Genomic DNA, 27590 nt, shown 5'->3' on the forward strand with positions numbered 1-27590 from the left:
TGTAGCTGTCCCTTGTAAGTGAATTGTATAGTTTTTGAGTATACAGATCTTTGCGATAAAGGCACACATTGTTTTACTTACTTTGCACAGTGTTGGTTGTTGACTTGTTTGTGCAGTCTCCTTTATTAGTAAGGATAATGGCTAGCCGCCGGATTACAGCTCAGCAGGTTGTTGAAATGCTTTTTGATTCTTCCTCTGACAATGGTCCAGTGCCTGACTCTGATTCTGAGGCAGAGGTGGGAGGGGAAGATTCAGGCAGTGAGTTTTCCCTCCACATGGCATCATCCGATGATGAAGCTACTCTTGGTGCAGATGAAGTGCCTGTGTTAGAGGAGGACATTGATGTGCCGATAGTGCGGCAAGAGGCATCTGGGCTTCAGTCTGGGGCTGCAAGACTTCCTGTTGGTATAGTGAGACAAGAGGCATCTGGGCTGCAGCCTGGTGCTGCAAGACTTCCCGTTGGTATAGTGAGACAAGAGGCATCTGGGTTGCAGCCTGTGGCTGCAAGACTTCCCGTTGGTATCGTGAGTCAAGAGGCAGCTGGGCGGCAGCCTGGGGCTGCAAAGCTCCCGGTTGAAAGTGCTGACCTCTGGGTTGCCCCAGGCATGGTGCAGCCGGCATTGCCAGACTTTACTGGTGTTCCAGGGTGTAGGGTGAACACTGAAAACTGTTTGCCGATAGATTTTATTCTGTTGTTTATGGATGATGTGTTTTTGGCAGAAATTGATGAGCAGACTAATTTGTATGCCGAACAGTTTTTGAGGGACAACTGTGCCAGCCTTAAACACCACTCTAGAGCTATCCGGTGGACTCGCACAAATCTAGAAGAGCTGAAGAAGTTCTTGGGTTCAACTTTTTGATGGGCTTGCTAAGGAAGCCATCAATGGCTTCATATTGGTCTACTAGTCCCTTGATGGCAACTGCTATATTTCCGGCAGTCATGAGTCGTGATAGGTATTTGCTTCTGCTTCGTATGATGCATTTTGTCGATAATGGTTTAGCTTTGCCACGAGATCACCCTGATTGTGACCGTCTTTTCAAGATTTGGCCTGTCATTGATCACTTTGTTGATCGATTTTCTGAGATCTATGCTCCAGGGAAAGAAATTGCAGTGGATGAGTCTTTGGTGTTGTTCAAAGGCCGCTTGGTTTTTAGGAAATACATTCCTAGTAAGAGGGCACGCTATGAAATTAAGCTGTATATGCTGTGTGACAGTCGGACTGAATATGTCTCTAATTTCAGGGTGTACACTGGTAAGGAATCCAGGATTAACACCCCTGGTTGTGCGTCCACTTTTGGAGTGACTGAGAAAATTGTGTGGGAACTTGGTAGAGGATTATTTAACAAAGGTCACCATTCATATATAGATAACTTCTACACTGGTGTGCAGTTGTTCAGGGAATTGGCCAAAGTGGACACTGTTGCTTGTGGAACAATCGGCTGTAACCGTAAAGGTTTCCCAAAAGAACTTGTTTGTCAAAAGCTTGTCCGGGGACAGTGCAGTGCATTGCGTTGCGAGGAGCTTCTAGCTGAGAAGTTTTAAGACAGGAGAGATGTCTACATGTTGACTACCATCCATGATGAAAGCACTGAACTGGTGACTGTTTGGGGTGAAGTTGTTGAAGTGCGCAAACCTGTGTGCATTTTAGACTATAATAGGCACATGGGTGGTGTTGACAGAGTAGATCAGAGGTTGGAACCTTATGCTGCTCTTCGTAAGGCTTACATTTGGTACAAGAAGTTGGCTATCCATCTTTTCCACTTGGCAACTTTTATGCTTTTGTTGTGTTCCAGGAATCTTGTCCAGAGTCAAAGATGACTTTTGTAAAGTTTCAGGAGTCTGTAATAGGCAGCCTTGTTTTAGTGGAACAGGCAAGTGTTCCAAGAGTTGGAGTGGTAGTGGATGTTGCTAGATTGAAAGATCGCCACTTTCCTGATCACATTCACCCTACATCCTCAAAAGACTTTCCCAGTAGGAGATGTAGAGTCTGTTGGCGAAGAGGTATGCAGAAGGAGGTTCGCATGTACTGCCCCGAGTTTCCTTCTAACCCTGGGCTGTGCGTGCCTGCTTGTTTTAGAATGTACCACACACAAAATAATTTTTTGGGAGCATCCATGAGTGGTAAAGTGAACTGCCTGGCCTCTATTGTTTAATAATTTGAGTTCAGTTTCAAGGTTGGCATTTGTGTAGTGTATTTAGTTTTAGTTGTTGTGTTAGTAGATTTGTATCAATTTGCAATTTGTTTGTGTTTTCTTATTTATATTAAAAAAATCCTAAATGTGATGGCAGTTTGCATGGAGTGGCGATTGTCTGGCAGTGTGCGTGGTCTGGTGCATGGCTGGCGGTGTGTTGGGAATGGTGCTTGGTTGGCGGTGTGCCTGGACTGGTGCTTGGCTGGCGGTGTGCGTGGACTGACGCTTGGCTGGCGGTGTGTTTGTACTGGCTCTTGGCTGGCAGTGTGCGTGGATTGGCGCTTGGCTGGCAGTGTGCGTGAACTGGTGTTTGGCTGGCGGTGTGCATGGACTGGTGCTTGGCTGGCGGTGTGTGTGGTCTGGCATTTGGCTGGCGGTGTGTTTGGATTGGTGCTTGGCTGGTGGTGTGCGTGGACTGGTGCTTGGCTGGCGGTGTGCGTGGACTGGCACTTGGCTGGTGGTGTGTTTGTACTGACTCTTCGCTGGCAGTGTGTTTGTACTGGCACTTGGCAGGTAGTGTGCGTGGATTGGCGTTTGGCTGGCAGTGTGCGTGGACTGGCGTTTGGCTGGCGGTGTGCGTGGACTGGTGCTTGGCTGGCGGTGTGCGTGGACTGGCACTCGGCTGGCGGTGTGTGAGTAGTGACTTGATGCTGGTCACTACACACACTGCTAGCTGAGCGCCAATCCATGCAATCCATCAGTTTGTGTAGTTGCTGTGTCAGAAATGTGGGCGTGTAAAAGTGATGGGCCCTTGAATGCCGCTGTCTGCTGGTGGAAGTGTTGTAATGTGATGGGCCCGCGGCTGGCGGTGTGAATGTTTTGTATGTGTCACATGTATGAAATGTGTATGAATGGCCTGTAAAGAGGTTGGCGAATTGTCGTGGCTTTACAGCTCACGAGCTGTGAGTCAATGGTTCAGTTTCTCGTCCTTTCAATTATTAACAGTGCATTTCATTTTTGTGAAATCACTTGCTAAAACAATTGTATTTACTGAACCATCACTCACCCTCGTGCCAAATCCAACCAGTATGTCTGTGTGTTTGAGGAATAGATGGCTGTGCAGTAATATTTGTCTTTTTTGTATTTTTAAAGCAGGGTGCCCCTTGTCCCTTTTTATGAATGTTGTGATGTGTGCTTTCGTGCCTGGTGGTGTGAATGGTCTTCTGTGTATCAAGTATGAAAGGTGTGTGAATGGCCTGTAAAGCGGTTGGGGCCTTGCAGTGGCTTTACAGCTCACGAGCTGGGAGTCACTGGTTTTTTTTTTTTGTCCATTTAATTGACAGTGCATTTCATTTTTGTGAAATATCTTCTTAATAAAATGTTATATACTGAACCATCACTCGCCCTCGTGCCAAATCCAACCAGTATGTGTGTGTGCTTGAGGAATAGATGGCTGTGCAGGAATCTTTGTCTTTTTAGTCTCTCTGCCAAGGTGTACATTCCACCTAAGAATAACCTACCAAATGGGAGTACATGGTGATGTCTCTCTGGTGAATTCTAACACGTTATTTTATCCACAATGTCCTGCAAACCTCACAATGTCTGTCATATTTTCCTTGCAATATTGTGCCAAAATTCCCATGCTGCAGAATGAATATGCTACTTACCAGTATGCATCTGTTCTTGGCATGTAGGGCTGCTAACATTCATATCTTAGCATTAGATCGCCGCCTAGTGTTGGGTCCGGATGATCGCACATTGTTGTCCTGGAAGAGTCTTCGAAGTATCCTGAGATGGGTGGCTCCTCCCCTGGACTACAGTGCGCATGGGCATCGGCTCCATCCCCAGATTGTTTTTCGCCATTGTGGCAGAAGATGGAGTGAAAAGTGTAAAGGATGTCCATGCTAATGAATAAATACAATAGTCTATCTGCAGCTGCGACAGGCACCGGGGAGGAGGGCGGGCGATATGAATGTTAGCAGCCCTACATGCCAAGAACAGATGCATACTGGTAAGTAGCATATTCAGTTCGAGGCATGTGGGCTGCTAAATTCATATCTTAGCATAGAATACATAGCAGTCCCTCCATCAGCGGCGGTTGCCTGTGCCAGCTGCAGAAACCTGAAAAAGTGTTTTGAGAACAGCCTGTCCTACAGCAGTTTGCTGCTTGGAATGTACATCAACACAGTAGTGTTTTGTAAAGGTATGTGGTGTAACCCACGTGGCTGCTCTGCAAATATCCTCTAAAGGAATGTTCCCTAGGAAAGCCATGGATGCCCCCAATTTGCGTGTGGAGTGCGCCCTTGGGGGTATCGTTAAAGTGCGCTTGGCCTTTTGATAACATATCTGGATGCACTTAACAATCCACCTGGCTATTCCTGCTTTGGAAATAGGGTTGCCTTTGTGTTGTGGTGCGAAGGCAACAAAGAGTTGTTTTGTCTTTCTAAAGGGTTGTGTCCTGCCTATGTAGTACATCAACGCCCTCCGTACATCTAAGGTATGGAGCATTCTTTCCGCCACCGTTTGTGGGTTTTGAAAGAATGCTGGCAAGTCAATAGTTTGGTTGAGATGAAACTGTGACACCACCTTCGGAAGGAATTTGGGGTTAGTGCGTAGCACTACCCTATTTGGATGAATCTGAATGAATGGCTCTTGGATTGTGAGCGCTTGTAGCTCACTAACACGCCTCAGTGACGTAATAGCTATTAGGAAAGCCACTTTCCACGTTAGGAACTGGAGTTCACACGAGTGCAGTGGCTCAAAAGGTGGTCCCATCAGTCTGGTGAGGACCACATTGAGGTTCCACACCGGAGCTGGTGGTGTTCTTGGGGGAATGACTCGTTTCAGGCCTTCAAGAAAGGCTTGAATGGCAGGCACTCTGAAGACAGAGAGGTGCTGCCTGTTCTGAAGGTAAGCCGCTATGGCGGATAGATGTATCCGAATGGAAGTGTACGCTAGATTGCACTTGTAAAGATGCAACAGATAGCAAATGATGTCAGGGATAGATGCATCTAGCGGGTTGATGTCATTGGCAGTACAGTAAATGACAAAACACTTCCATTTCGCAGCATAGCATGCTCTGGTAGTTGGCTTCCTTGCCTCCTTGATGATGTCCATGCATTCTGGAGGTAGGTTAAGGTATCCAAACTCTAGGACTTCAGGAGCCAGATCGCCAGGTTGAGCTGTTGCGGATCTGGATGCTGAATTTCTCCATGGTTCTGCGTTAAAAGACTGGGCGTGAGGCGCAGTCTTTGATGCGGCACCACTGATAGTTCGAGGAACGTGGTGTACCATGCTTGGCGCGCCCACGTTGGAGCAACTAGGATGAGAGTCATCGCGTGCTGCCTTAGCTTTCTTGCGACCAGCGGTATCAGAGGGGCTGGCGGAAAAGCGTACGCAAATTTGCCTGACCAGTTCATCCATATCGCATTCCCCTGCGACTGTGGGTGAGGGAACCTGGCGGCAAAGTGTTGGCATTTTGCGTTTTCTTTTGTGGCAAACAGGTCTATCTCCGGATGACCCCACTGCTGGAAGTACGGGTGGAGGACAGATGGGTGTATCTCCCACTCGTGCATTTGATGGCTGTACCTGCTGAGCAGATCCGCCATCTGGTTGTCCTTCCCTGGGAGGTGTTCTGCCATGAGGAAAATGTTCCTCTGAATGGCCCACTTCCACATGCTCTGAGCCAGATGAGACAGCTGTGGCGAGTGGGTGCCTCCCTGCTTTTGAATGTAGTACATCGCGGTCATGTTGTCCGTCCGGACTAACACTACCTTGTTGCACAGATGTACAATGAAGGACTTGATCGCCATGAAGATTGCCATCAGTTCCAGATAGTTGATGTGCATCTTTTGTTGCTGCGTCGTCCATAGTCCCTGCACTGTGTAATTGAGCAGATGAGCTCCCCATCCCTGGAGAGATGCGTCCGTTGTCAGGGTAATCTGCGGCACAGGCTCTTGGAACAGTCGGCCCTTGCAAAGGTTGTGTGGAGTCCACCAATGCAGAGAGTCGTATGCCCGACTGGTAACCAACACTAGGTCTGTCAATTGCCCCTGAGCCTGTGTCCACTGATTCGCTAAGCACTCCTGGAGCGGGCGCATATGTAACCGTGCGTGAGGGACTATGAAGATGCAGGAGGCCATCATGCCTATCAACTGCATGAACACTCTCGCTGGAAGCGAGTGTTGTGGTCTGAACTTCTGGATTAGAGACTGCATGCTGTCTATCCTGACTTGGTTTGGCTGAGCCATGGCCGTCAGGGTGTTGATCGTCGCACCTAGGAACTGCCGGACATGTGCTGGTTGTAGATGCGACTTTGGGTAGTTCAGCGAGAAACCCAGATTGTGAAGAAGGTGAATTGTAGCCGACATGTCCGCGGCGCACTGTTGCTCCGACTTGGCTTGCACGAGCCAGTCGTCTAGGTAGGGGTAGACATGGATGTTCTGCCTCCTGAGGTGCGCTGCTACTGTCGCCAGACACTTGGTAAACACCCTTGGGGCTGTGGTGACTCCGAAGGGTAGCACCTTGAACTGGTAATGCTTGCCTTGAATAGTGAACCTGAGGTATTTCCTGTGGGACGGGTGTAGTGGAATGTGGAAATAAGCATCCTTGAGATCTAAGGTTGCTAAGAAGTCCCCTTGGTTCAGCAAGGGAAGAATCTGTTGGAGAGTGAGCATGTGGAAATGTTCTGATAGTATGTACAGGTTGAGGGGACGTAGATCTAGAATGGGTCTGAGAGATCCGTCCTTCTTCGGAATAAGGAAGTACAGGGAATACACCCCTGTACCTTCTTCTCCCACCGGCACGAGCTCGATTGCGCCTTTTTGCAGCATCACCACTACCTCCTGCTGCAATAAGAGCAAGTGCTCTGCGGACATAGGTCTTTGCCTTGGCGGGATGTTGGGTGGAGTGGATTTCAACTCTAGGCAATAACCATACTGGATTAGTTGTCGCACCCACCTGTCTGTGGTGATGTTTTTCCAGACGGGCAGGAACTGCTGCAGTCTCCCCCCGACGGGTGTTAAGTGGTCGGGGGGCAGTGACAGAGAGTCACTGTTTGCTTGGGGTAGAGGAGCGGGAGCTGTTGTTTCCTCTGCCGCGACCTCTGTTGCTGTTGTTTCTGTAACCTCCCTTGTTCTGTTTCGTGAACGAGGATTGTGCTCCACCTTTTGAGAACTGAGATTGTTGACCCATTTGTCCTCTGGTGACTCCACGTGCACCTGAGCGACGAAAATTGCTGCCACGAAACTGTTGTGACTGTAGGGCCCCCATGGACTTAGCAGTCTCTGTGTCCTTTTTTATTTTCTCTAGGGTGGTGTCAACATCTGGACCAAACAGACTATCAGGATTGACTGGCTGATTAAGAATGGTTGTCTGAATATCCTGTTTAAACCCTGAGATGCGTAGCCACGCCTGTCGTCTCAGCATAACGCTAGTGTTGATAGCTCTAGCAGCTGTGTCTGCTGCGTCAAGGGCACACTTGATAGCTGCGTTTGAGATTAGCTTCCCTTCCTCAATAAGCAGTTTAGTGCCTTCTTGGAACTGTGGAGGCAGGTGTTGTATAATCTGTTCTAGGGTGTCGTAGTGCGCCCTATCGTAACGCGCTAAGAGTGCCTGTGTATTGGCAATGCGCCAAAAGTTTGATGCCTGCGCAGCTACTCTTTTGCCCCCTGCCTCTAGCACTTTAGACTCCTTATCCGGGGGAGGAGCTTCACCCGTGGTTTGGGAGTTGGCACGTTTCCTGGCATTGGCGACCACAAGAGAGTCCAGTGGCAACTGTCCCCGAATGTATGCGGGGTCTGCAGGTGCAGGTCTGTACTTTTTTTCAATACGTGGATTGACCACTCTTGCTCTTGTAGGCTCCTTAAATATGTCCCCAGCATGCTTGAGGACTCCTTTAAGCATAGGCAGAGTCTTTACTGTCCTTTCAGAGACTGAAAATGTGTCGAAAAGGAAGTCTTCCTCAACCGGGTCCGCATGCATGTCCACATCATGATTGGCTGCTGCCCTTTCGAGTAGTGCATGAAAACCTGCTGAATCCTCAGTTGGGGATGCACGTGCATTAAAGAGCTGCGGGTCCTGCCCCACACTTTGGGCGCTTTGGTCACCAGTGTCATCATATGAATCCTGTTGTGCATCAGGTTCATTGATAGGGAAATTGTATTGCTCGTCCTCATCATACCCCTCACCCGCAGAGTGTTCTGGTGAGGGAGTAGGGCTCCGTCTCGGAGGAGGCTGGATAGGTTCCATGAGGCCTGAAGCATCAAGGGGCACCTTCTTCTTCTTCAGTGGGATGACATATGAGTCCACTGACTCCGAAGTGATTTTCCTCTTATAGAGGGTCAGTTTTCCTGTGTCAGCGTCGATGAAATGCTCTGAATCTTCTTCAGAGTCGAGTACCCGACGTGGAAGAGGGCCAGCCGGTGAAGAAATCACCTGTTTCGGTGCCGATTTGGTGGAAAAGGCCTTCGGCGCCTCCTTCGGCGGCAAAATAAAGAGAAGTTTCCCAGAAGGTTTTGCTGGATTGTCCTTTTGCGGCTGCGGCGATGGTATCGGAGCCGACGGAGCAGAGGCCTTCTCCCTGATTCGCTTTAGTGATTCGGCGATGAGGGATGTCTCACTCACAGTTTGTTTTGGCGCCGTCGAGGATGTTCTGATCTTTCCCTCGGATCCGACGTCTTTGTGGGCCTTGTGCGCTTTGGGCGCGGATCCCGTCGTCACCGACCCCGATTCCTGGGACCGGGGCGTCGACGTGCCAGTCTTCGATCCGTGCGCCTGCGTAGCCTCCTTGGAGCTGGCTTTGGCGTGCTTGGACGGCGGCGCAGCTGTCGATCCGTGCCGACCATCTTTCTTAGAGGACCCCTCCTCTGGCGTCGATTTCGATTTTGCAGCGGCGGAATCGACGGACTTTTTCGACTTCTGCGGACCGGAGGTCGACGGAGTCGATGGAGTAGCGGGCACAGTCGTTTCTGCCGGTACGGCAGCCATCTTAGGGACACTCGAGTCCTTAAGTTTCGGTTTCGTTTTCGGGTCGGCCATCTTAGGTGTTGTCGATCCCGATGGTTTTGGTTTCGGTTTCGAAACAATCTGCTCGGCAAGTAAGTCCGTGGCCGGGCCAGAAGGCGGGGCCGTGGCTTGCGGCAACGGGTCTTGGGTAAGGCCAACAGGCGATCCCGTGACCCGGTCGGTATCCTCGTAACCTTCGGGGCAGAGCTCGTCCCCCGAGCTATCTGCCGCGGCCCCATAAATCTCATCGTCGTCCCCTACCTCGTCGACGTATTCAAGGCCTTGACCCACGACTCCGTCGTCGTCTCCCGGATCCGCCTTGACCTCCGTCTCGGGTGGGGAGATTTGAAGATGATGACCCTGGTCCTCTTCTTCCTGGTCTCCGAAGATGTTCTCCGGATCCGGGGCCGCTTGTCTAGCTTCCATGCGCACCGCGCGCCGAAGCTTGAGAGTCTTCTTTGAGCGGAACTGTGCACATGCCTTGCACTTGCTGTCGTCGTGGTCAGGCGAAAGGCATTTGTTACAGACGGGGTGTAGATCGATGTGTGGGTACTTGGACCCACAAAGCGGGCAGTACTTAAACGGGCTCCGCTCCATGTCCGAAAAGTTTTGCAGTCGTGTTGCGATGAGAAAGGCCTCAAAGTCCAGAAAGCAAAAGAAAACTCCGCTTATTCCGGCTCCAAGAGACGGAAGACTCGAGACCGTGCGCAAACAATACCGACGCAAAAAATCGAGGCCTTTTGGCCGCTAAAAGTAAGTTTTTTCTCGGTTTCGACAGAAAGACGTCGAGACCACATCCGAACCCAATGGCGGAAAAAAACAATCTGGGGATGGAGCCGATGCCCATGCGCACTGTAGTCCAGGGGAGGAGCCACCCATTTGCTAGGGGGGTCACCTGGGTTTTTGGCCCCGTGCTCAGCGGCCATCTAAGGAAACCTACCAAACCCACACATTTCTGAAAACTAGACTCCCGGGGTTTCCAGGGAGGTATGGCTGTGTGGATCCCCCAGCGTTTCCTTACCCAGAATCCCTTGCAAAGCTCGATTTTTGCTGAAAAAAATCACTTTTCTCACACATTTTTGTGTGGGAAAGTGTGGCATCACACAAATTTCCTACCACCCAGCGTTCCCCCAGGTCTCCCGATAAAAATTGTGCCTCACTTGTGTGGGAGGCCCAAGTACCTGCGACAGCCAAGGGCCCAAAACGTAGTGAGGAGACATCACATTTGCCTATCCAAACTACCTGGTTTTACAAGGGGGGTCACCTGGGTTTTTGGCCCCGTACTCGGCGGCCATCTAGGGAAACCTACTAAACCCAAACATTTCTGAAAACTAGACAGCAGGGGGCTTCCAGGGAGGTATGACTTGCATGGCTCCCCCTGCGTTTCCCCACCCAGAATCCCTTGCAAACCTCGATTCTAGCTGAAAAAATCTGTTTTTTCACACATTTTTGTGTGGGAAAGTGTGGCATCACAGGGCTCACACAAGTTTCCTACCACCCAGCCTTCCCCTAGGTCTCCCGATAAAAACGGTGCCTCACATCTGTGGGAGGCCCAAGTACCTGCGACAGCCAAGGGCCCAAAACGTAGTGAGGCGACATCAAATTTGCCTATCTTCAAAGCACCTGGTTTTGCAAGGGGGGTCACCTGGGTTTTTGGCCCTGTGTTCTCGACGGCCATCTAGGGAAACCTACCAACCCCACACTTTTCTGAAAAGTAGACACACGGGGGCTTCCAAGGAGGTATGGCATGCGTGGATCCCCTAAAGTCCTCTTACCCAGAATCCCTTGCAAACCTCAATTTTAGCTGAAAAAATCAGTTTTTTCACACATTTTTGTGTGGGAAAGTGTGGCATCACCAGGCTCACACAAATTTCCTACCACCCTGCGTTCCCCCAGGCCTCCCAATAAAATTGGTGCCTCACTTGTGTGGGAGGCGCAAGTACCAGCGACAGGCAAGGGCCCAAAACGTAGTGAGACAACATCAAAATTGCCTATCTCAAAACTACCTGCTTTTGCAAGAGGGGTCACCTGGGTTTATGGCCCAGTGTTCGATGGCCATCTAGGGAAACCTACCAAACCCACACATTTCTGGAAAGTAGACACCCAGGGGCTTCCAAGGAGGTATGGCTTGCGTGGATCCCCCAATGTCCCCTTACCCAGAATCCCTTGCAAACCTCAATTTTAGATGAAAAAATCTGTTTTTTCACACATTTTTGTGTGGGAAAGTGTGGCATCACCGGGCTCACACAAATTTCCTACCACCCAGCGTTCCCCCAGGTCTCCCGATAAAAATGGTACCTCACTTGTGTGGGAGGCCCAAGTACCCGCGACAGGCAAGGGCCCCAAAAAAAAATTTTGAGGCAACATTGACATTGCCGGGCAGTCAAGTCACCCCATCCTGGATTCCCCTGGGTGTCTAGTTTTTTAAAATGTATAGGTTTGCTAGGTTTCCCTAGGTGCCGGCAGAGCTAGGGTTCAAAAACAGCTAGACACTTTGCAAAAAAAGGGTCATTTTTCACTGCGAAATTGAGGTGCGACCACGTTGTGTTTTGCGCCGTTTCCTGTCGCAGGCACTAGGCCGACCCACACAAGTGAGTTACCATTTTTCTCAGAAGACTTCGAGGAATGCGGGGTGGGTGGAAATTTGTGGATCCACGCAGATTCTAGAACTTTCCACCACAGAAATGTGGGAAAAATTTGTTTTTTTGTACAATTTTTTAGGTTTGCAAGGGATTCAGGGTAACAGAATCTGGTGGGAGGCAGTCAAGTCACCCCATCCTGGATTCCCCTGGGTGTCTAGTCTACAAAAATGTATAGGTTTGCTAGGTTTCCCTAGGTGCCGGCAGAGCTAGGGTACAGAAACTAAAACTATGCACTTTGCCAAAAAAGGGTAATTTTTCACTGCGAGATTGAGGTGTGACCACGTTGCGTTTTGCGCCATTTCCTGTTGCGGGCACTAGGCCAACCCACACAATTGAGGTATCGTTTTTCTTGTAAGACGTTTGGGAACGCAGGGTGGGTAGAAATGTGTGGATCCACGCAGATTCGAAAACTTTCCACCACAGAAATGTGGGAAAATTTGGCTCACTTGACAATTTGTTAGGTTTGCAAGGGATTCAGGGTAACAGAATCTGGTGGCAGGCAGTCAAATCACCCGATCCTGGATTCCTCTGGGTGTCTAGTTTTCAAAATGTATGGGTTTGCTAGGTTTCCCTAGGTGCCGGCAGCGTTAGGGTTAAAAAACGACAGCTACACACTTCGCAAAAAAAGGGTAAATTTTCATTGCGAAAATGTGGTGTGTTCACGTTGGGTTTTGAGCCCTTTCCGGTCGTGGACACTATGCCTACCCACACAAGTGAGGTACCATTTTTATCGGGAGACTTAGGGTAATTCAGATTTGTAAAGCAACTGTTATTACCTATTGAGTTTTGATGCATTTCTGCCTTCCAAATGAAAGACATTGTGTAAAAAAGAAGTCATTTTGAAAAATGACCAATAATTCTCATGCTAGTATGAGTATTCCCAATTTTGAAAATGTGCAAATATGTACTGTTTCTAAACTCTATAATTTGTACCCATTTCAGAAATACATAGGTGTCTTTCATACCGACTTTTCCATGTATACATTTTTGCACAATAATTGCTATATACCCGGTACATAATAAAAAGCCATTGCAAATTGCTACTCAGTTTTTGATTCTGGGTTCGTCTGCTTCTTGGTGAACCTACAAGTCCTATATATCGCAACAACTAGGAAGGTCCAGCGGATGTAACGATATACAATATTAAAATTAAAAAGCCACAAAGCGGGTGGGGCAGTGAAAGCTGTCATAGTTACAAGAAGTTACAGGTGAAAACGTTGACACAAAAGGCTGTTTTTTCCAACTAATTTTCAATTTTTCTAATATTTAACTTAGTTTCTATAAAGAAACCTTGATGAATCTACACAAATGACCCCTTTCTGAATTTAGAATTTTGTCTACTTTTCTAAAATGTATAGCTTTCCAGGATCCATTATTGCTTTCATACTCATTTTTACCATTAACAGGAAGGAGGTTGAAAGCACAGAAAAATGCCAAAACTGTGTAAAAAATGTTGGTTCTCTGACAAAAGACTGTCATTCCCTAAAAGCTGGGAAAATGGTGATTTCAGCCTCACAACCCCTTTTTTGAAAACATTTTCAGGGAAAAACCCAGAGGCTTTCATTTGCAGCCCGTTTTTCCCATTTTTCTGAAAAAAACAAATATTTTACAGCATTTTGGCTAATTTCTGGGACCCCTCCAAAGGAATCCACAAACCCTGGGTACCTTTAGAACCCCCATGATGTTGGAAGAAAAGGACGTAAAATTGGTGTGGATACTTTATGTGGTCAAAAAGGTATGCACGCACTACCCCAAATAGCCCAAAAAAGTCTTAGCACAGGAGGGGAAAAGGCCTAGCAGCGAAGGTGTTAATAGAGGAAGTCCTTCCAGTTTGGGAGAACCTGTTTAACATGGTCTATATGGGGAAGACACACGTTCAAGAAGCAATGAAAGAAGCATGCATAGTCTTAATTTTAAAACCAGCCAGAGACCCCGGGAAAGCAGAGTCATACCAACCGATCTCCCTGCTGATAAGATTTTTGTCTGCATTCTAGCAGGGAGGATGGCTAAACTGGTTCCCCAACTTATCCATGTTGATCAAAGCAGGAATATGATTAAAACAATAGAATAGAACTACCCCTTTGGTTCTTCCTGTAAAACGATGTACAATTCGAGAAGAGACTCTTAATGTGACACTGGTTGGCTGATGATCCTAACATAAGAGGACAGATCTCAGACATCTCTGTCTTGCAACATGGAAACATCTTCTGCTGAGCTATCACATTCTGTTGGCAAAGCTATGCTAGACTGGGCTCTTTGTTGTAGTTCCTGTATGCTTGTATGCTGCAAAGTATTGTTGAGCATTGCCTTAAAGGCAGTGTCCACTCAGTCTCTTCTTTTACTGGCAGTTGTCATTAAACAGGGACCTTTCTATTAGAGCAACCTATGGTCACTGCAGCTTATGGTCCATGCAAAAACATACCTCTCAATCATAATTTCTTACATTTTGTTGCAAGTTTAGTCCTTCAGACCAAAATGTTAATAGTCTGTTTGTATGTTTGCAGGACATGCCCCACAAGTATTTGCTCCTCTAATACCCTACAACTGCCCCAACTAACTATTTTGTGAAGGCAGTGTCTAATTATTTTTTGGAGTGCTATCAGAGCAGTATGCTAAAGACCTTGGAAAACATTAATATATAATACTCAGATCTTTTCAAATGTGCACGAGTTAATGACAACAAGGGGCCATATTTACCAAAAGTACTAATCTTTTCCCAGTTGTTGAAATGAAGTTGCAGCACCAACTTTATGGGGGCTATTGCCTGAGTTAATGTTTACAGAGTGTGAACAAAGTATGTGAAACTGATAAACAAATACAGTGGCATCATTTACCTCTTTATCTCGGAGATTGGTATCCCCAGCAAATATGACTGTGGAAGACTCAGGAGCTTCATTTATTTTCTTTAACACAATGTTGAGTTGTTTTAAGCGTTCCTTAGCATGTTCCTTTGTGCTCTCCAGATGAGACGTCATAAGGCACAGGTTCTTACCAGATACATTTGCCTGACAGAAAAAAACGTTGTATGTGTTTAGTTACAATTGATCTGTATTTTTAACAGAGGCATCTTCAAGTTGTTTGCGGGATGTAAACATTTTGGCTTTGTGGTTCTGACTTAATAGGTAAGGCCCAATTGTTTGCATGATAAATGTCACTTAGTATATTTATACAAACCATGCAACAGATAGCTTGTTTAGTCCAAATACCATCACTCTTCATTAAGTCAATGTGTGCGAGTAAGTACCCCAAACATTTAGAATATTAAAAAAAAGAAAAATTGTAGCTTGTAGATATGAAAACGGCAAGAGCCCTACATTAGTTACAAACAATTCCGCGGTTGAAATGTGAGTTTCAGCCACTGTTATTCTGTCAACCACTTTGCAAAGATCTTGATGAATGAGCATAACATCCGACCCCCCGCTCCGATTGTAGCCTCCAACGCCTCATGTGACTGCGTTATTGCTGCCATCAATGAAGCATTATCTGGGCCGGTAGAGACCTGGCTCGTCGACTCTGGCGCCTTGCCCCAGACCCAGCATAGAGATCCAGTGTACTCCACTTGGTGCCCTGCTGCTTATCTATAGTCATTTTCAATGGCAGTAGTTGGGAGACAGCCAACGGGAGATCTGCAGGCTGCCGTGAACGTACCTTAGTCCGCCGTCGTAGTAGTAGTGTCACCTAGAGGGCAGGGAGTCCCCACTGGAGTAAATACAGGTATCTGTTGCCTTCTAGGCTGGCGTGAAGGCAGGCGTGACGGCAACCCCCACACTGGCCGCACCAAACCTAGTCCGCCCGCTTCCGCGTGCAAGCACCTTCACACCCCCCTAGCGGGTGCCTCTGACCAGCCCCGCTCCCCAATGCTGTAAAGCCACATTATAAGGGTGCCTCTCCTGAATCGCAGATAAGCAAGTGTGTTGGTCACCTGCGCACTTTCAATTGAATTCAGCTAAGGCCCAGAAGGGAAGGGCATTAGAGGGCACAGCACCGGCCATCAGTGTCCATTCCTTCAACTTCCAATAGCGCGTGCGACCCTCCAGGAAGTCCACTATCTCACACTCCCCTCACATCTACGCAAGGGGTGCCGGGGGGGGGGGTCGAAGGATCTCGAACCAGCAACACCTCTGTCTCACCCCGCTACCTCCAAGCGGGGGCTACCCCAGGAGACATGCAGGGCCTCAGGGAGAACTGTTTTACTCTGGAGGGGCACAATCACAAACAAGCCACCCCCTCTTTAGCTGTAATGGGGCAACATGGGGATGCCGCACACTCACCACAGCGGTGTAAGCTCACCCCCGCTCCTTCGATTCAGTGGGCCAATGCCATCAGCCCCAGGCCCCGCCACTGTGGTGTCTCTGATCGGGCCCCAACTTCAACCCTCCACCTGTTCCACCTGCCACAATCGCACACCCGATACTTTTTCTGGCATCATCAGCACACCACTGGACCTATCCAGGTTGCAGTTCACCCACTTCAGTGGTGCCTGGGGGCAACGTCGTCCGATGCAGTGGGTTCCAACGTTGCTACTGGATTCAAGCAAGCCTGGCTGAAGACGGCTGGAATGCCAGAAACTGGTCCTAGGAAGCTTGAATCTGGTCCAGGGAAGGCATAGCTTGGCAGTTCGGGCTGGACTGTCCCATGAGGTACAGGGTCAGACTGATTTGCATATGGCCATGTCTGAACTGGGGTGGCAGAGTGGGCTAAAGATTGGTGATGGATTAAACCCAGATCTGTTGACTGGGTGTGAGTGTTTGATTGGTTGAGATGCTCCGTCCATCACCACCCCCTTTTGTACCGCTTTGTTCGCCATAAGTTGGCAGGGTATGCTCAGGCGTGAGTCCCTTGTTCACTTTGACACTGTATTCAAGCAAGCCTGGCTGAAGACGGCTGAAATGCCAGAAACCGGTCCTAGGAAGCTTGAATCCGGTCCAGGGAAGGCATGGCTTGGCAGTTCGGGCTGGACTGTTCCCATGAGGCACAGGGTCAGACTGATTTCCATTTGGCCATGTCTGAACTAGGGTGGCAGAGTGGGCTAAAGAACGATGATGGATCAAACCCAGATCTGTTGACTGGGTGTGAGTGTTTGATTGGTTCAGATGCTCCGTCCATCACCACCCCCTTTTGTACCGCTTTGTTCGCCATAAGTTGGCAGGGTATGCTCAGACGTGAGTCCCATGCTCACTTTGCCACTGGATTCAAGCAAGCCTGGCTGAAGACGGCTGAAATGCCAGAAACCGGTCCTAGGAAGCTTGAACCCGGTCCAGGGAAGGCATGGCTTGGCAGTTCTGGCTGGACTGTTCCCATGAGGCACAGGGTCAGACTGATTTGCATATGGCCATATCTGAACTGGGGTGGCAGAGAGGGCTAAAGAACGGGGATGGATTAAACCCAGATCTGTTGACTGGGTGTGAGTGTTTGATTGGTTCAGATGCTCCGTCCATCACCACCCCCTTTTGTACTGCTTTGTTCGCCATAAGTTGGCAGGGTATGCTCAGACGTGAGTCCCTTGCTCACTTTGCCACTCGATTCAAGCAAGCCTGGCTGAAGACGGCTGAAATGCCAGAAACCGGTCCTAGGAAGCTTGAATCCGGTCCAGGGAAGGCATGGTTTGGCAGTTCGGGCTGGACTGTTCCCATGAGGCACAGGGTCGGACTGATTTGCATATGGCCATGTCTGAACTTGGGTGGCAGAGTGGGCTAAAGAACGGTGATGGATTAAACCCAGATCTGTTGACTGGGTGTGAGTGTTTGATTAGTTCATATGCTCCGTCCATCACCACCCCCTTTTTTACCCCTTTGATCCTTCAGGCGTGGCACTTTTGAGGCAGACTCCGGACCCGCCACGCCACCCCCAGTCGCAGCCCCCTCTGGAGCAGTCACAAACCTTCACATGCGGCCACCGACACCAGCAGGTCTGTTAGTCAGGTAAGGGCCGCCAGCACTGACAATAGGCTGCACCCGGTTCCAGACCCTCAAGGCCCTGTTCAATGGTGCCCGGATGGCCAGGACTCACCCCCAGCGTTCGCGGCTGCCTCTCGGTATGGTCGCCACCACAACTGATGCTGGGCAGTCCTCCACAGCCAGCGAGCCAACCCAGGGGGCAGCCCTGCGCAAGATCGTCGGATATGTCATGACGAACAGCAGCGCGGCGCAGGCCCAGTCCTTGCTTTGCCGATCGTCACATGGTGCCACTGCCAGCCACCCCAGCCACGACTCGGCTATTTAGCCACTCCACAGGACACACTGGATACAGGGGAGCATTGCAGGAGGGGGCCTGAGGGTAGGATGCGTGCTGATGGGCAGGATAATAGAAGGATTATGGACGGGCCCACGGAGCTCGTCTAAAGCGCGTCTGCCATGTTGGACCGCTTGGCCACGCCCCAGTTTCTTTTCATTTCAAAAGATGGGTACTGGGTTACACTGTATCTTGATTACCTTTAACTGTGCCCTTTAGCCCAACTTTAGTTAAGTGTCCTTACCGTGAACCAGTAATGCACAGGCATGCGGTCAAAGGTATGTTACTTCTCACTGTTACATGCTGGTGGTACATGACTATGCCAGCATCATTACTGTAGCTTCTTGGTGCTCGAGTGGGAGTGTTTTCAAGCAGAGTGGGAAGAAAAAGTGAAAGATTTCACAGAGTATTGATTTTTTCAAATGTTGTGCTTTAACTTGGAAAAATACTTAGCCGACATTTTCTGCCTCATGTAAGGGGAATATGGGTAAGTCAATTAATGTTCTCAAACTGTTATTAAGGCTCGATACCCTTATTTTGCGAGGAGTATTTGTCCAACCCCAAGGGTGAGCACAATCTTACTTTTCTGCATTTACTTTCAAACTGTTTAGACATTGTATATATGCACATTTTAAAGTGATGACTATGATCTCTAGCTAGTTGGAAGGATATTTCTCTCATTCCACTTCCGGCTAGGTAGCTTAGTTTTGACCACCCCATCACTACCCCAAACACAGTCTTTTACTGTATATTACAGACACATCAATTTACATTTGGATGCTGGGCTTCCACATAATACAGTGTTTTTTCTCATGCTTAATAAAAGCTCAGCATACCTGTCATAGCAGATGGTTGGGCTGCAAGCACTTTGCTCCTTATACAAGGGGACTCTTCCCCTTGACCTTGTCACCTGAAAAGAGTTCTTCCCAAATTAGATACTAAATCACCCAATCTGTATTCGAAACCCAAGGGTTGAGAGTCATTCCACATTTGAAACACCTTACCCTTACCCAACAATATAATGGCCTTTAGAGCATATTTGTTCTGCTGCTCTCCTCTATGAACAAGGCCAAATTGGCCCAGCTGCAAATATATGAACTTGGAGTAATCCCTGAGGAGAAATGACAGCAGTATTGGTCCATGCATGAAAAGACTCCATGTGTGTCCAATTGGAAGAAAACAGTAATAAAGAATTACCTGGAAAGACTTAACACATGCCCTACAGGTTCCTGGGGGTGCTGCACCCGTTTAGAAGATGTGCTAATGGAAAAATTACACAGATATTTTGGAATGAGGTGCTTTTCCACTCTGAAACCCAGCTACCATTGGGCCTTCTGTTTTTTCTGTTGGGGCCAAACACTAGATGAGACTTATAATCATAGTTAACCCACTTGTGCTTTTGTCAATTACTCATGGATGCCTTTATTACCTTGACCCACAATGGAAGTCTCCTGATAAACCATCAACTGATGCCTGGCAAGACAGACTCTGGCGATCCTGCAAATGATTACCTTTAGGGTAAGGGATAAATCAATCAGATTTAGGCAAGTTTGGAGCCCCTTTCTAACTTGGCACACTAAACGCACGCAATGTAGTGGACAGCATGGGTTTCTGAAACAAGCTTGCTCCATGGAATGGCGTCCCTTCTACTTAATCGTTCACACTCCTTTTGGGTATGGTTTGCAGATTGCTTTTTCTGCTTTAATTGTCTATTTGCTGAAATACGCTTAGTGCAGCTAATGTGTAGCTGTAAATTAACATGTCTGCTTGTGCCAATTGATGAAATAAATAACAATTATTCCAAGCATTGCAACAATAAATACTTCTCAGATGTTTTCCTCTGGGATATGGCTTTGTAGACTTCAACTCAAAAATGTTGACCAATATCTTAAAAAATAAAAATAGTCTCACTGCACCTACTACTTTTATTATATCCAAATACATCCAGTGCCAGCCGGGAAATCTTCGGATCTTGTATGTGGATAAAAAGTATGATAATATAACTCCATTATGAGGATAATGGTTTATTATATGGTGTGGTTGTGTTACATCATTGTGCAATAAACTCACTACCTGTGCTGGTCCAGTAAGAGCTATCAGAAAACCCTCAGCTCAACCCTAGGTAACTGTGGCTCAGCACAGTCAGGTTTTATCAAGGGAACAAGTGTAAAAAGAAGTAGAGAAGTAGTTGAATAAGAGAAAAACAAGGCACCAATTTATAAAAATATGTTGTATTTTTTTTTTGCTAAACAGACACCTCATTGACAAAAATCCACAGGAGGGCTATGGAGATGTGAATTTTCAAAGGAACAATAAGGAACAATAAATCACTGCTTTTTCACTTAGCACAATAAATTAATAAACGTTGCAAAATACAAATGTGGCAGGGAGCATGACCAAGAGGTCCAGTTACTGGACAGTTACCTCACAGTCATAGGCTCTATGGGAGAACTGCCATTGACTTTAATGGAGTGGTCCTGATGCAAAAGATACAGGTTTCTGATCCGGTGACAGGGGTCTCCCTGTGGCCAACCCTAGGTGCACAAACCTGTGGGGTGACTTGGCCTCAGAGGTCTATGTCCCTTGTACTCTGGGTGAAGTTCAGCCAAAAACGAGTTGCCACTGGCCTGCTGGTCTCGGTTACAGTGAAACCAGTGCCTCCCTGCAAATGGTGTTAACTATCTTGCCGGTCAACCGAACTGCACACTGATGACTCTCCGCGGTCCAGCAGACTCGGTGCAACTTTTGAGGATCAGGGCTCTGTCTACCAGGTTGCACTTCAACAGCCAGGCGTTCTTGGCTACCAACACACCACAGCAGACATCTTCAGCTTTTGTGACCCTGTAGCTGTAACAGGAAGTCAGCCAAATGACTCTTGGAAACACAATTTCTGTCTGGGGCTCGGGATTACTTTTCCTACAGCAGGGCTTCACAGGCACAGCCCTCTCTTTGCTAGCCCATGGAGCAGCAGGTGCAGTCCAGTCTTTGGTGTAGCCTCTCTTTGCTGGGTCAAAGAAACAGCAGGGCAGTCCTTCCGTCCTCTCTCAAGTACAAAAGCTATCTGAAGTCTGGGTGCCACTTTTATGGCCAGGTTGTGCCCTCTGGAGACGCCATGACTACCAGCCTAAGGGCGGCCAGGTTCACACCCATCTAGTGACAACTACTTGGGAAGTGAGGCCTCAAGCTTGCCCAGAATGAACAATTCTGCCCACTCCCAACATGGCAAAACGTTTCTCTTGCACTGTGGAATTCCCTAAACCATCCCAGAGGTGTGGCTACCTGGGGACTACACGCTGATGGGAAAATAGTTTCCCCTTCTCTGTCCTGGATGCCAACCTGTCAGAAAGAAAAACAAGCAGCCACTCTCATGAGTGTCCTTCATTTGGTCTTCAAAGGCGTCTTCCTCTTTGAAGCTCGCCTTTTAGGCTCACACTCTGTTTGGCTTTCTTGCCAGGGAGAGGTCACACGTCTTCCAATGCCAGGTCCTTTGTGATACTTTCAGAGTGCCGTTACCAGCTCGCCCCAGGAAGGCTGTCTCATTGCCATAAACCATAAACGGTCACTAGAAAACTTTGGGCAACAAAGAGGCTACTTACTAAAATTGCCAGTTGCAGTAAATTCGGATTGAGCATCAAGCTCACTTGGAGTTTTTAAAACCAGAACATGTAAGTTAAGAACAACATGGCTAACTGTTGAATATAATGCACCCTGCCTTTAGGGCTCAGTAGGCCTGCCTCAGGGGTGACTTATAAATATTAAATAGGAGACTCTGGGTTTTGCCATGCCTTCAAATGTCAAAGTCGAGTTAACAGTCAAAAACTGCTCTGCAAGCCAGCAATGGCGGGCTGGGAGTCACATTTTGCTTTGTCACATTAACGGTGGCACAATCAGTGCTGCAGTCCACTAAGGATGCCTTAACTTACAGGCCCTAGGTACCAGGGATTTATAAGTAAGTTAAATCATGCAAATTGTGGTTAACCAATCAGAACAATGGCACTGAGGTCTGTTTAGCAGGCCTCTGTATACCTTCAGTGTTGAAAAACAGCCAATATCAGTCCAAAAACCTGGAGGTGATCATGGAAAAAGAGGCATTTCCTTAAATGCCCCCTCCAGATAAAAGGTTATAAGCAAATAACCTGCACCCATGTAGGTATCATCTAAGTGGAAGAACCTGGAAAGGCTATCTGCATTGGCATGTTCAGGCCCTGGTCTGTTGTCCACTGTAAAGTCTACACCTTTTAGGGAAATGGACTACCTCAATAGTTTGAGGTTTTTCTTCTTTCATCTACATACGCCACCTGATAGGTTTGTGGTCAGTTTGAACTCTTAAGTGAGTCCCAAACAAGTACGTTCTCAGCTTCTTAAAGGACCAAACCACAGCAAAGGCTTTCAATCTCAATGGCACTCCAATGCTGTTCTTTGGGGAGGAGTCACCTAATAAAGGCAACTGATTGATCTTGCCCTCATCATTTACCTGTGCCAACACTTCCCTAATCCCATGTTCAGAAGCAGCTGTCCAACCAAAGGGCATCCCTTTAAGTTGAAAGTGGCCTTGAGGAGTGGAAAATGAAGATCTCTCCTAGGCTCTTTGCGTTATGGCTATTTGCCAGTATCCTGATGTTAAAGTGAATGTAGTTAGGTACTTGGCAGACCCCAACTTGTCTTTGAGCTCATCAGCTATGAGTATGGGGTGAGCATCAGACAGTGACATATCACACATTGAGAGAGTGCACAACTTTTTTCATAATTTTCTCCATTTAACTCAATTGAAACTGTATATTGCGTGCATCCCGGAGACGTGGTCAACCCTCCAACCACGTGAAGCAAAATCCATGATCAGTTAGAGGGAACGTATTATCGCACCCATGCCGGGAGCACAGCTTTTTCTGCCTGCGTTGCACAAAAGATTCCACAAATCAATCAATTTTGTAGATTTATTCGATTATTCCAATTTTCACTTTTCCATTCTTTTCCTCTGTCACATGAAAAAAACAATATGTATTTTATTCTGATGCAGTAGATATGGGGGGGGGCGTTCATTCTCCCGGAACGCTGCCTCTGACTGGAACTCCCTGCCCCTCACCCTACGTAGCGAACCAGACCTACTCAAGTTCCGCAAACGTCTGAAAACATTCCTCTTCCAGTAACCTCTCAGGCTGACGGCAACCTCTGCCCACCCGTCCTTAGCGCTACGAGACCTCCGGGTAGAAGTGCGCTTTACAAAACCCCATTTCATTTCATTTCATTCATATGCCCCTCCGGGCCTTTTTCTAAGGCAGGAAACATTCATAACATCCTCAGTAGTGATTATGTCCCAATGCATTTCAGGCTATTTCATCGCACTTCTTCAGGGGTTCACTACAAATGTAAACAACGACATTTAGGCTTTATGTTTGTAAAACATTCATTACATGCCACTACACATTACTCATTATATAAAGCTATCTTGAAATTCAATGTATTATTCTGCATATTCCCTCTAGTAACTCACAACGCAGAACTGTTCACAATGTTCTTCCCTCCTTCCTTATCACAGTCGCACGTTCAGTTAAAAAGTGCGGTTTTATCTATCCCACTACCTCCACATTTAAACCTTTACATTTTGTTCACACCCAACCTCATAACCTCCTTCTCGTACCTGTGATGCGTTGCATGGACTTAGTGCTCCTTGCTGAAATCGGCTAATCGCTCTCTCGCATCAGGTGCTGAACTGAACTGAACTGAACATGCAACTGTGATAAGGAAGGAGGGAAGAACATTGTAAACAGTTCTGCATTGTGAGTTACTAGAGGGAATACACAGATTAATACATTGAATTTCAAGATAGCTTTATATAATGAGTAATGTGTAGTGGCATGTAATGAATGATGATCATCAGTCAGTGACAACATTCAGGCGTCTGTAGTCCACATAGAACTTCACCTCAGGTTTCCTCCATTCTGGGTTTGTTTTGGGCACCAGCACCTCTGGGCTGGGCCAGGGACTATTAGAGGACTCAGCCACCTCCCGTTCTTGCGTCTTGGCAACCTCAACCTTAATTCTAGCTTTGACCTGGACTGACCCTATAAAGTTTACTCTGAACATGCAGGCTGTCACCAGTGTCCACATAATGAAGCCAGTTGTCAGAACTGGAGTCAAGGAGAGCAGACCCGCAAAGAGTTTAAATAGGGTGTAATAGTCCCTTTGCTTCTGGTCAGTCAAAGTGGTAGAGTGGACTACTTTAGGTCGTTGGCTTTCTTGGACAGAATGTCAGGGAGAGGTTCACTTTCTTCCTCTTCCTCTCCATCGGTCACCATGAGCACGGCCATGTCCGCTCTGTCATGGTGTGGTTTCAAACTGTTGACATATATTACCCTGTGAGAGTTCTTTGGGGTACCTAGGTCCAGCAGATAGGATTATCCCTCCTTCTTTTCAGAAATGGGGTGGGACCAGTCCACATGTCTTGGAGGGCCCTACAAGCTACGGTTTCCAAAACCCACACCAACTGCCCTGAATGGTTATCTACCAAGGAGGATTTGACAGTGCTTGACAAGCTGTCGCTGGCCTCCAAATTCTTGCTTGCCCTCTTCATATACTCTGCCATCCTGGAGCAAAGGCCAAGTATATACTCTGTGACTGTCCTAAGGAGGTGGCTTCTGGGTACCTTGTGGCATGGTCCACTAACACCAGGATGAAAGATGAGCCTGTACCTAGATGCAGTCTGAGTGTTAAGAGGGTCAACAATATCTATCCCTACCCTCTCAAAGGAGTCCCCACGACAGGTAGTAGTATCTAGGAACCCTCTGGCCTGCCCCTGCCTTGGCAGGTGACACAGAAGGGACAGAGCTCCTTCACTTTCTCTGACATCTGGGGCCTACCAAAGTGAATGACCAACCACTCCCAAATTTTAGTCAGCTGCAGATGACCAGATAGGGGGATGTCATGGGCCCGGTTGAAGAGGAATAGTCTGTAATGCTGAAGGACCACCACTCTCCTGGTTTCCTCAGGCCTTCAAGAGTGGGACAAGTCCTCTAACTCTGGCACAAGTCATACCTGGAGGGAAGTTCGCCAACTCTGGCAGGCCTCGCAAGTGGGTGATTTCTTGGGGAACTCAGAATCACCTCTCCTGTGTCCTGGCAGCTGACAAACATAACACACCCCAAACTTTGAAGGGTCAGGATTCCTTCCCAAGTACTCCCTCCCCTTGGACTGGGATGGGTCTCCGGTTTCCTCACCCCCTTAGGTGTTATTTCAGGTACCCTTAGAGGACTCTTTCTTTTTATCTTTGTTGCCCACATCTTTCCCCTAAACAGAGGCCTGATCCGCTTTCTTAGGGGACTTCTTGGGTACCCTAGTGCGCATCCATTCTTCTGCATTTGTGCCCAGCTCCTTGGGACTAGACAGCCTTGAATTTACCAGGTGCTGGAATAACTTCTCTGATAAACAATTTGCAAGGATATCCTCTTTAACCAACATATTATAGACCCCTCCTTAAGTATCCACCTTGTTACCGTTAACCCAGCCATCCAACACCTTTACTGAAGCATCCACAAAGCCCACCCATGTCTGTGCTGTCCCCTTGTGTGTGTTACTAAATTTCTGTCGATACACCACTGGGGGAGACCAAATGAATCTATAAATGCTGCTTTCATGCGAGTGTAAGACTCTGCCACCCCATCCTCTAATGTCAGAAGCCTTTCTCTCCCCACCACTGGAACCAGTTCCCACAACAAGGACCCTGTGCTGAGCACCCACCTTCCTCATCTGGACAACTCTCTCAAAAGATGCCAGCCACTTGTCTATGTCATTGCCCTCAACATATTTAGGCCGTGCTGTTACCTCATCCTTTTGGTTGCTACCACCGGTCTCTCTGGACTTCAAGCCCAGCTTGACCCTTTTCTCCTAATGGGCCAGTCTTCTTTTCTTCAAGGCCAATCTTCTCTCCTCCAGATCTAGTAGGCTTACTATGGCCTCCTCTCTGACGTTAAGTTCCTCTCACTGCTAGATGTTGAAGGGAGCCTTGGGTGAATGTGGGGGTCAGGGTGCCATCATCCCCCTCCTCCTCGTTGATGATCCTCCTGTGATCATTTTTTTCCCCACTGCCTGGGTCACTTTCCAAAAGTGCTTGAGTTCTCTGGCCTCCTCCCAAACCCTAGAGATTCTTATTTTTTGGTGATGCACCCAAGCTGATGTTTCAGTCCTTGCACAAGACTTTCAATTAATTGATCTTGAGGGTGGGCAGAGTGGCCAAGCCTATCTTCATGTTGTCTAATCCTTTTTGTGACACTCAACAACTTTGCAAAAACGTTGACAAACTTTAAAAAAACTTTTGAAAAGTTTCCAAACTCATGCAAACGGTGTCAAGGAGATTTCAGAACTTGGCAAACTGATTGGAAATTGCAAGCACTTCCTTCTAGGTATCAAGTTGGAGGATTTTTAACTTTTCAAAGTTATTAACCGGATGTCCCTGCAAACACACATGTTCTGGATCCCACAGCTAGGCACCAATCTGCGGAAAGCAGTTTATTATGTGGTGTTGTTGTGCAATCTCAACCTGTAATAAGCTCACAAGGTGTACTTGGGTCCAGTTAGATTAGTTTCAAAAACCTTAGCTCAGCTGTGGATAGCAGTGGCTCAGAGTAGTCAGGCTTTATCAGAGGAAAAAGTGTAACTTGCGTCCTTGCCATGCACTGTATATAACCGCACATATTACATCACTCATGACATATTCTATGACATCATTGATAATATCAATACAACATCTGAAATGACATCAATGATGACAACACTATGCATAGTGGGAAAGAAAATTATAGTTACTTCAGCTAACCATAACTGATGAATTTCAGTTTCCCTGAGTTTAAAATGTTAACGTCACTTTAACATTTGTTTTTTTAAGTGAAATATATCCATAAATATAGATACTGTATATAAACGCAACATTAAACAAAAAAACATTAAAATAATTAGGTACCCCTACCTCAAAACTTAGACGGTAAACAATATTTAAAACACATATCACACACACACACATCTAAACATTTAGAAATAATACCATAAAAATGCGTTGTACAGGTACCATGAGGTAAAACATTGTGGTCTATAAGTAACAGCGATGTGAATACTGCTATGTAATCTACAGCTATGTGATTTTACGCGCTGTAATCACTGATACTCTTTAAAAAAGGGTGTATCACATTAATTCAATGGCTGCAGGCTGTACTGCGGGTCAGCTTCAAATTAAATTCAAATGAGTTTGTTTGGTACAGACAATTTTGTGCAAATGTGGTTTTGACTAATGCCCACACCTGCTGCCCACACCTACCTCTTAGACACCTATGGGTTTTCTCCCAAAACCGGTAGGAATGGTTTGGGGTACATCTCTTCATAGAAACTTTACACTCCTATTAAATTCTTAAATCTCCCATCCCCTTTGAATAAGACTTTAGAAAGGTCTTACAACCTACTTTTTACACGACGCATATGCAATGGAGGCTGTGTAATTGTTTTGATGTTCTCTAGTGTCCCCCGCTTACATTTGACCCTGAATCACAAATAACCCTTAACAATTAACTGGCAATTTTAATCAAATTAATGAAG

At 47.2% G+C, this 27590-nt stretch overlaps 1 protein-coding gene across 4 annotated transcripts in view; it reads right to left on the reverse strand.

Moving 5' to 3' along the window:
• LOC144829128 (tyrosyl-DNA phosphodiesterase 2-like) overlaps positions 1 to 27590 on the reverse strand; it is a 239853-nt gene that overhangs the window by 22525 nt on the left and 189738 nt on the right. For all 4 annotated transcript variants that reach the window (XM_078687949.1, XM_078687946.1, XM_078687947.1 and 1 more), the window contains one exon: positions 14615 to 14785. In XM_078687949.1, coding sequence (XP_078544075.1) covers positions 14615 to 14785 — 171 coding nt within the window. The remainder of the gene's footprint in view (positions 1 to 14614; positions 14786 to 27590) is intronic.

The sequence above is a fragment of the Lissotriton helveticus genome, chromosome 4_1 (genome assembly GCF_964261635.1).
Source record: "Lissotriton helveticus chromosome 4_1, aLisHel1.1, whole genome shotgun sequence".
Classification (NCBI taxonomy): domain Eukaryota; kingdom Metazoa; phylum Chordata; class Amphibia; order Caudata; family Salamandridae; genus Lissotriton; species Lissotriton helveticus.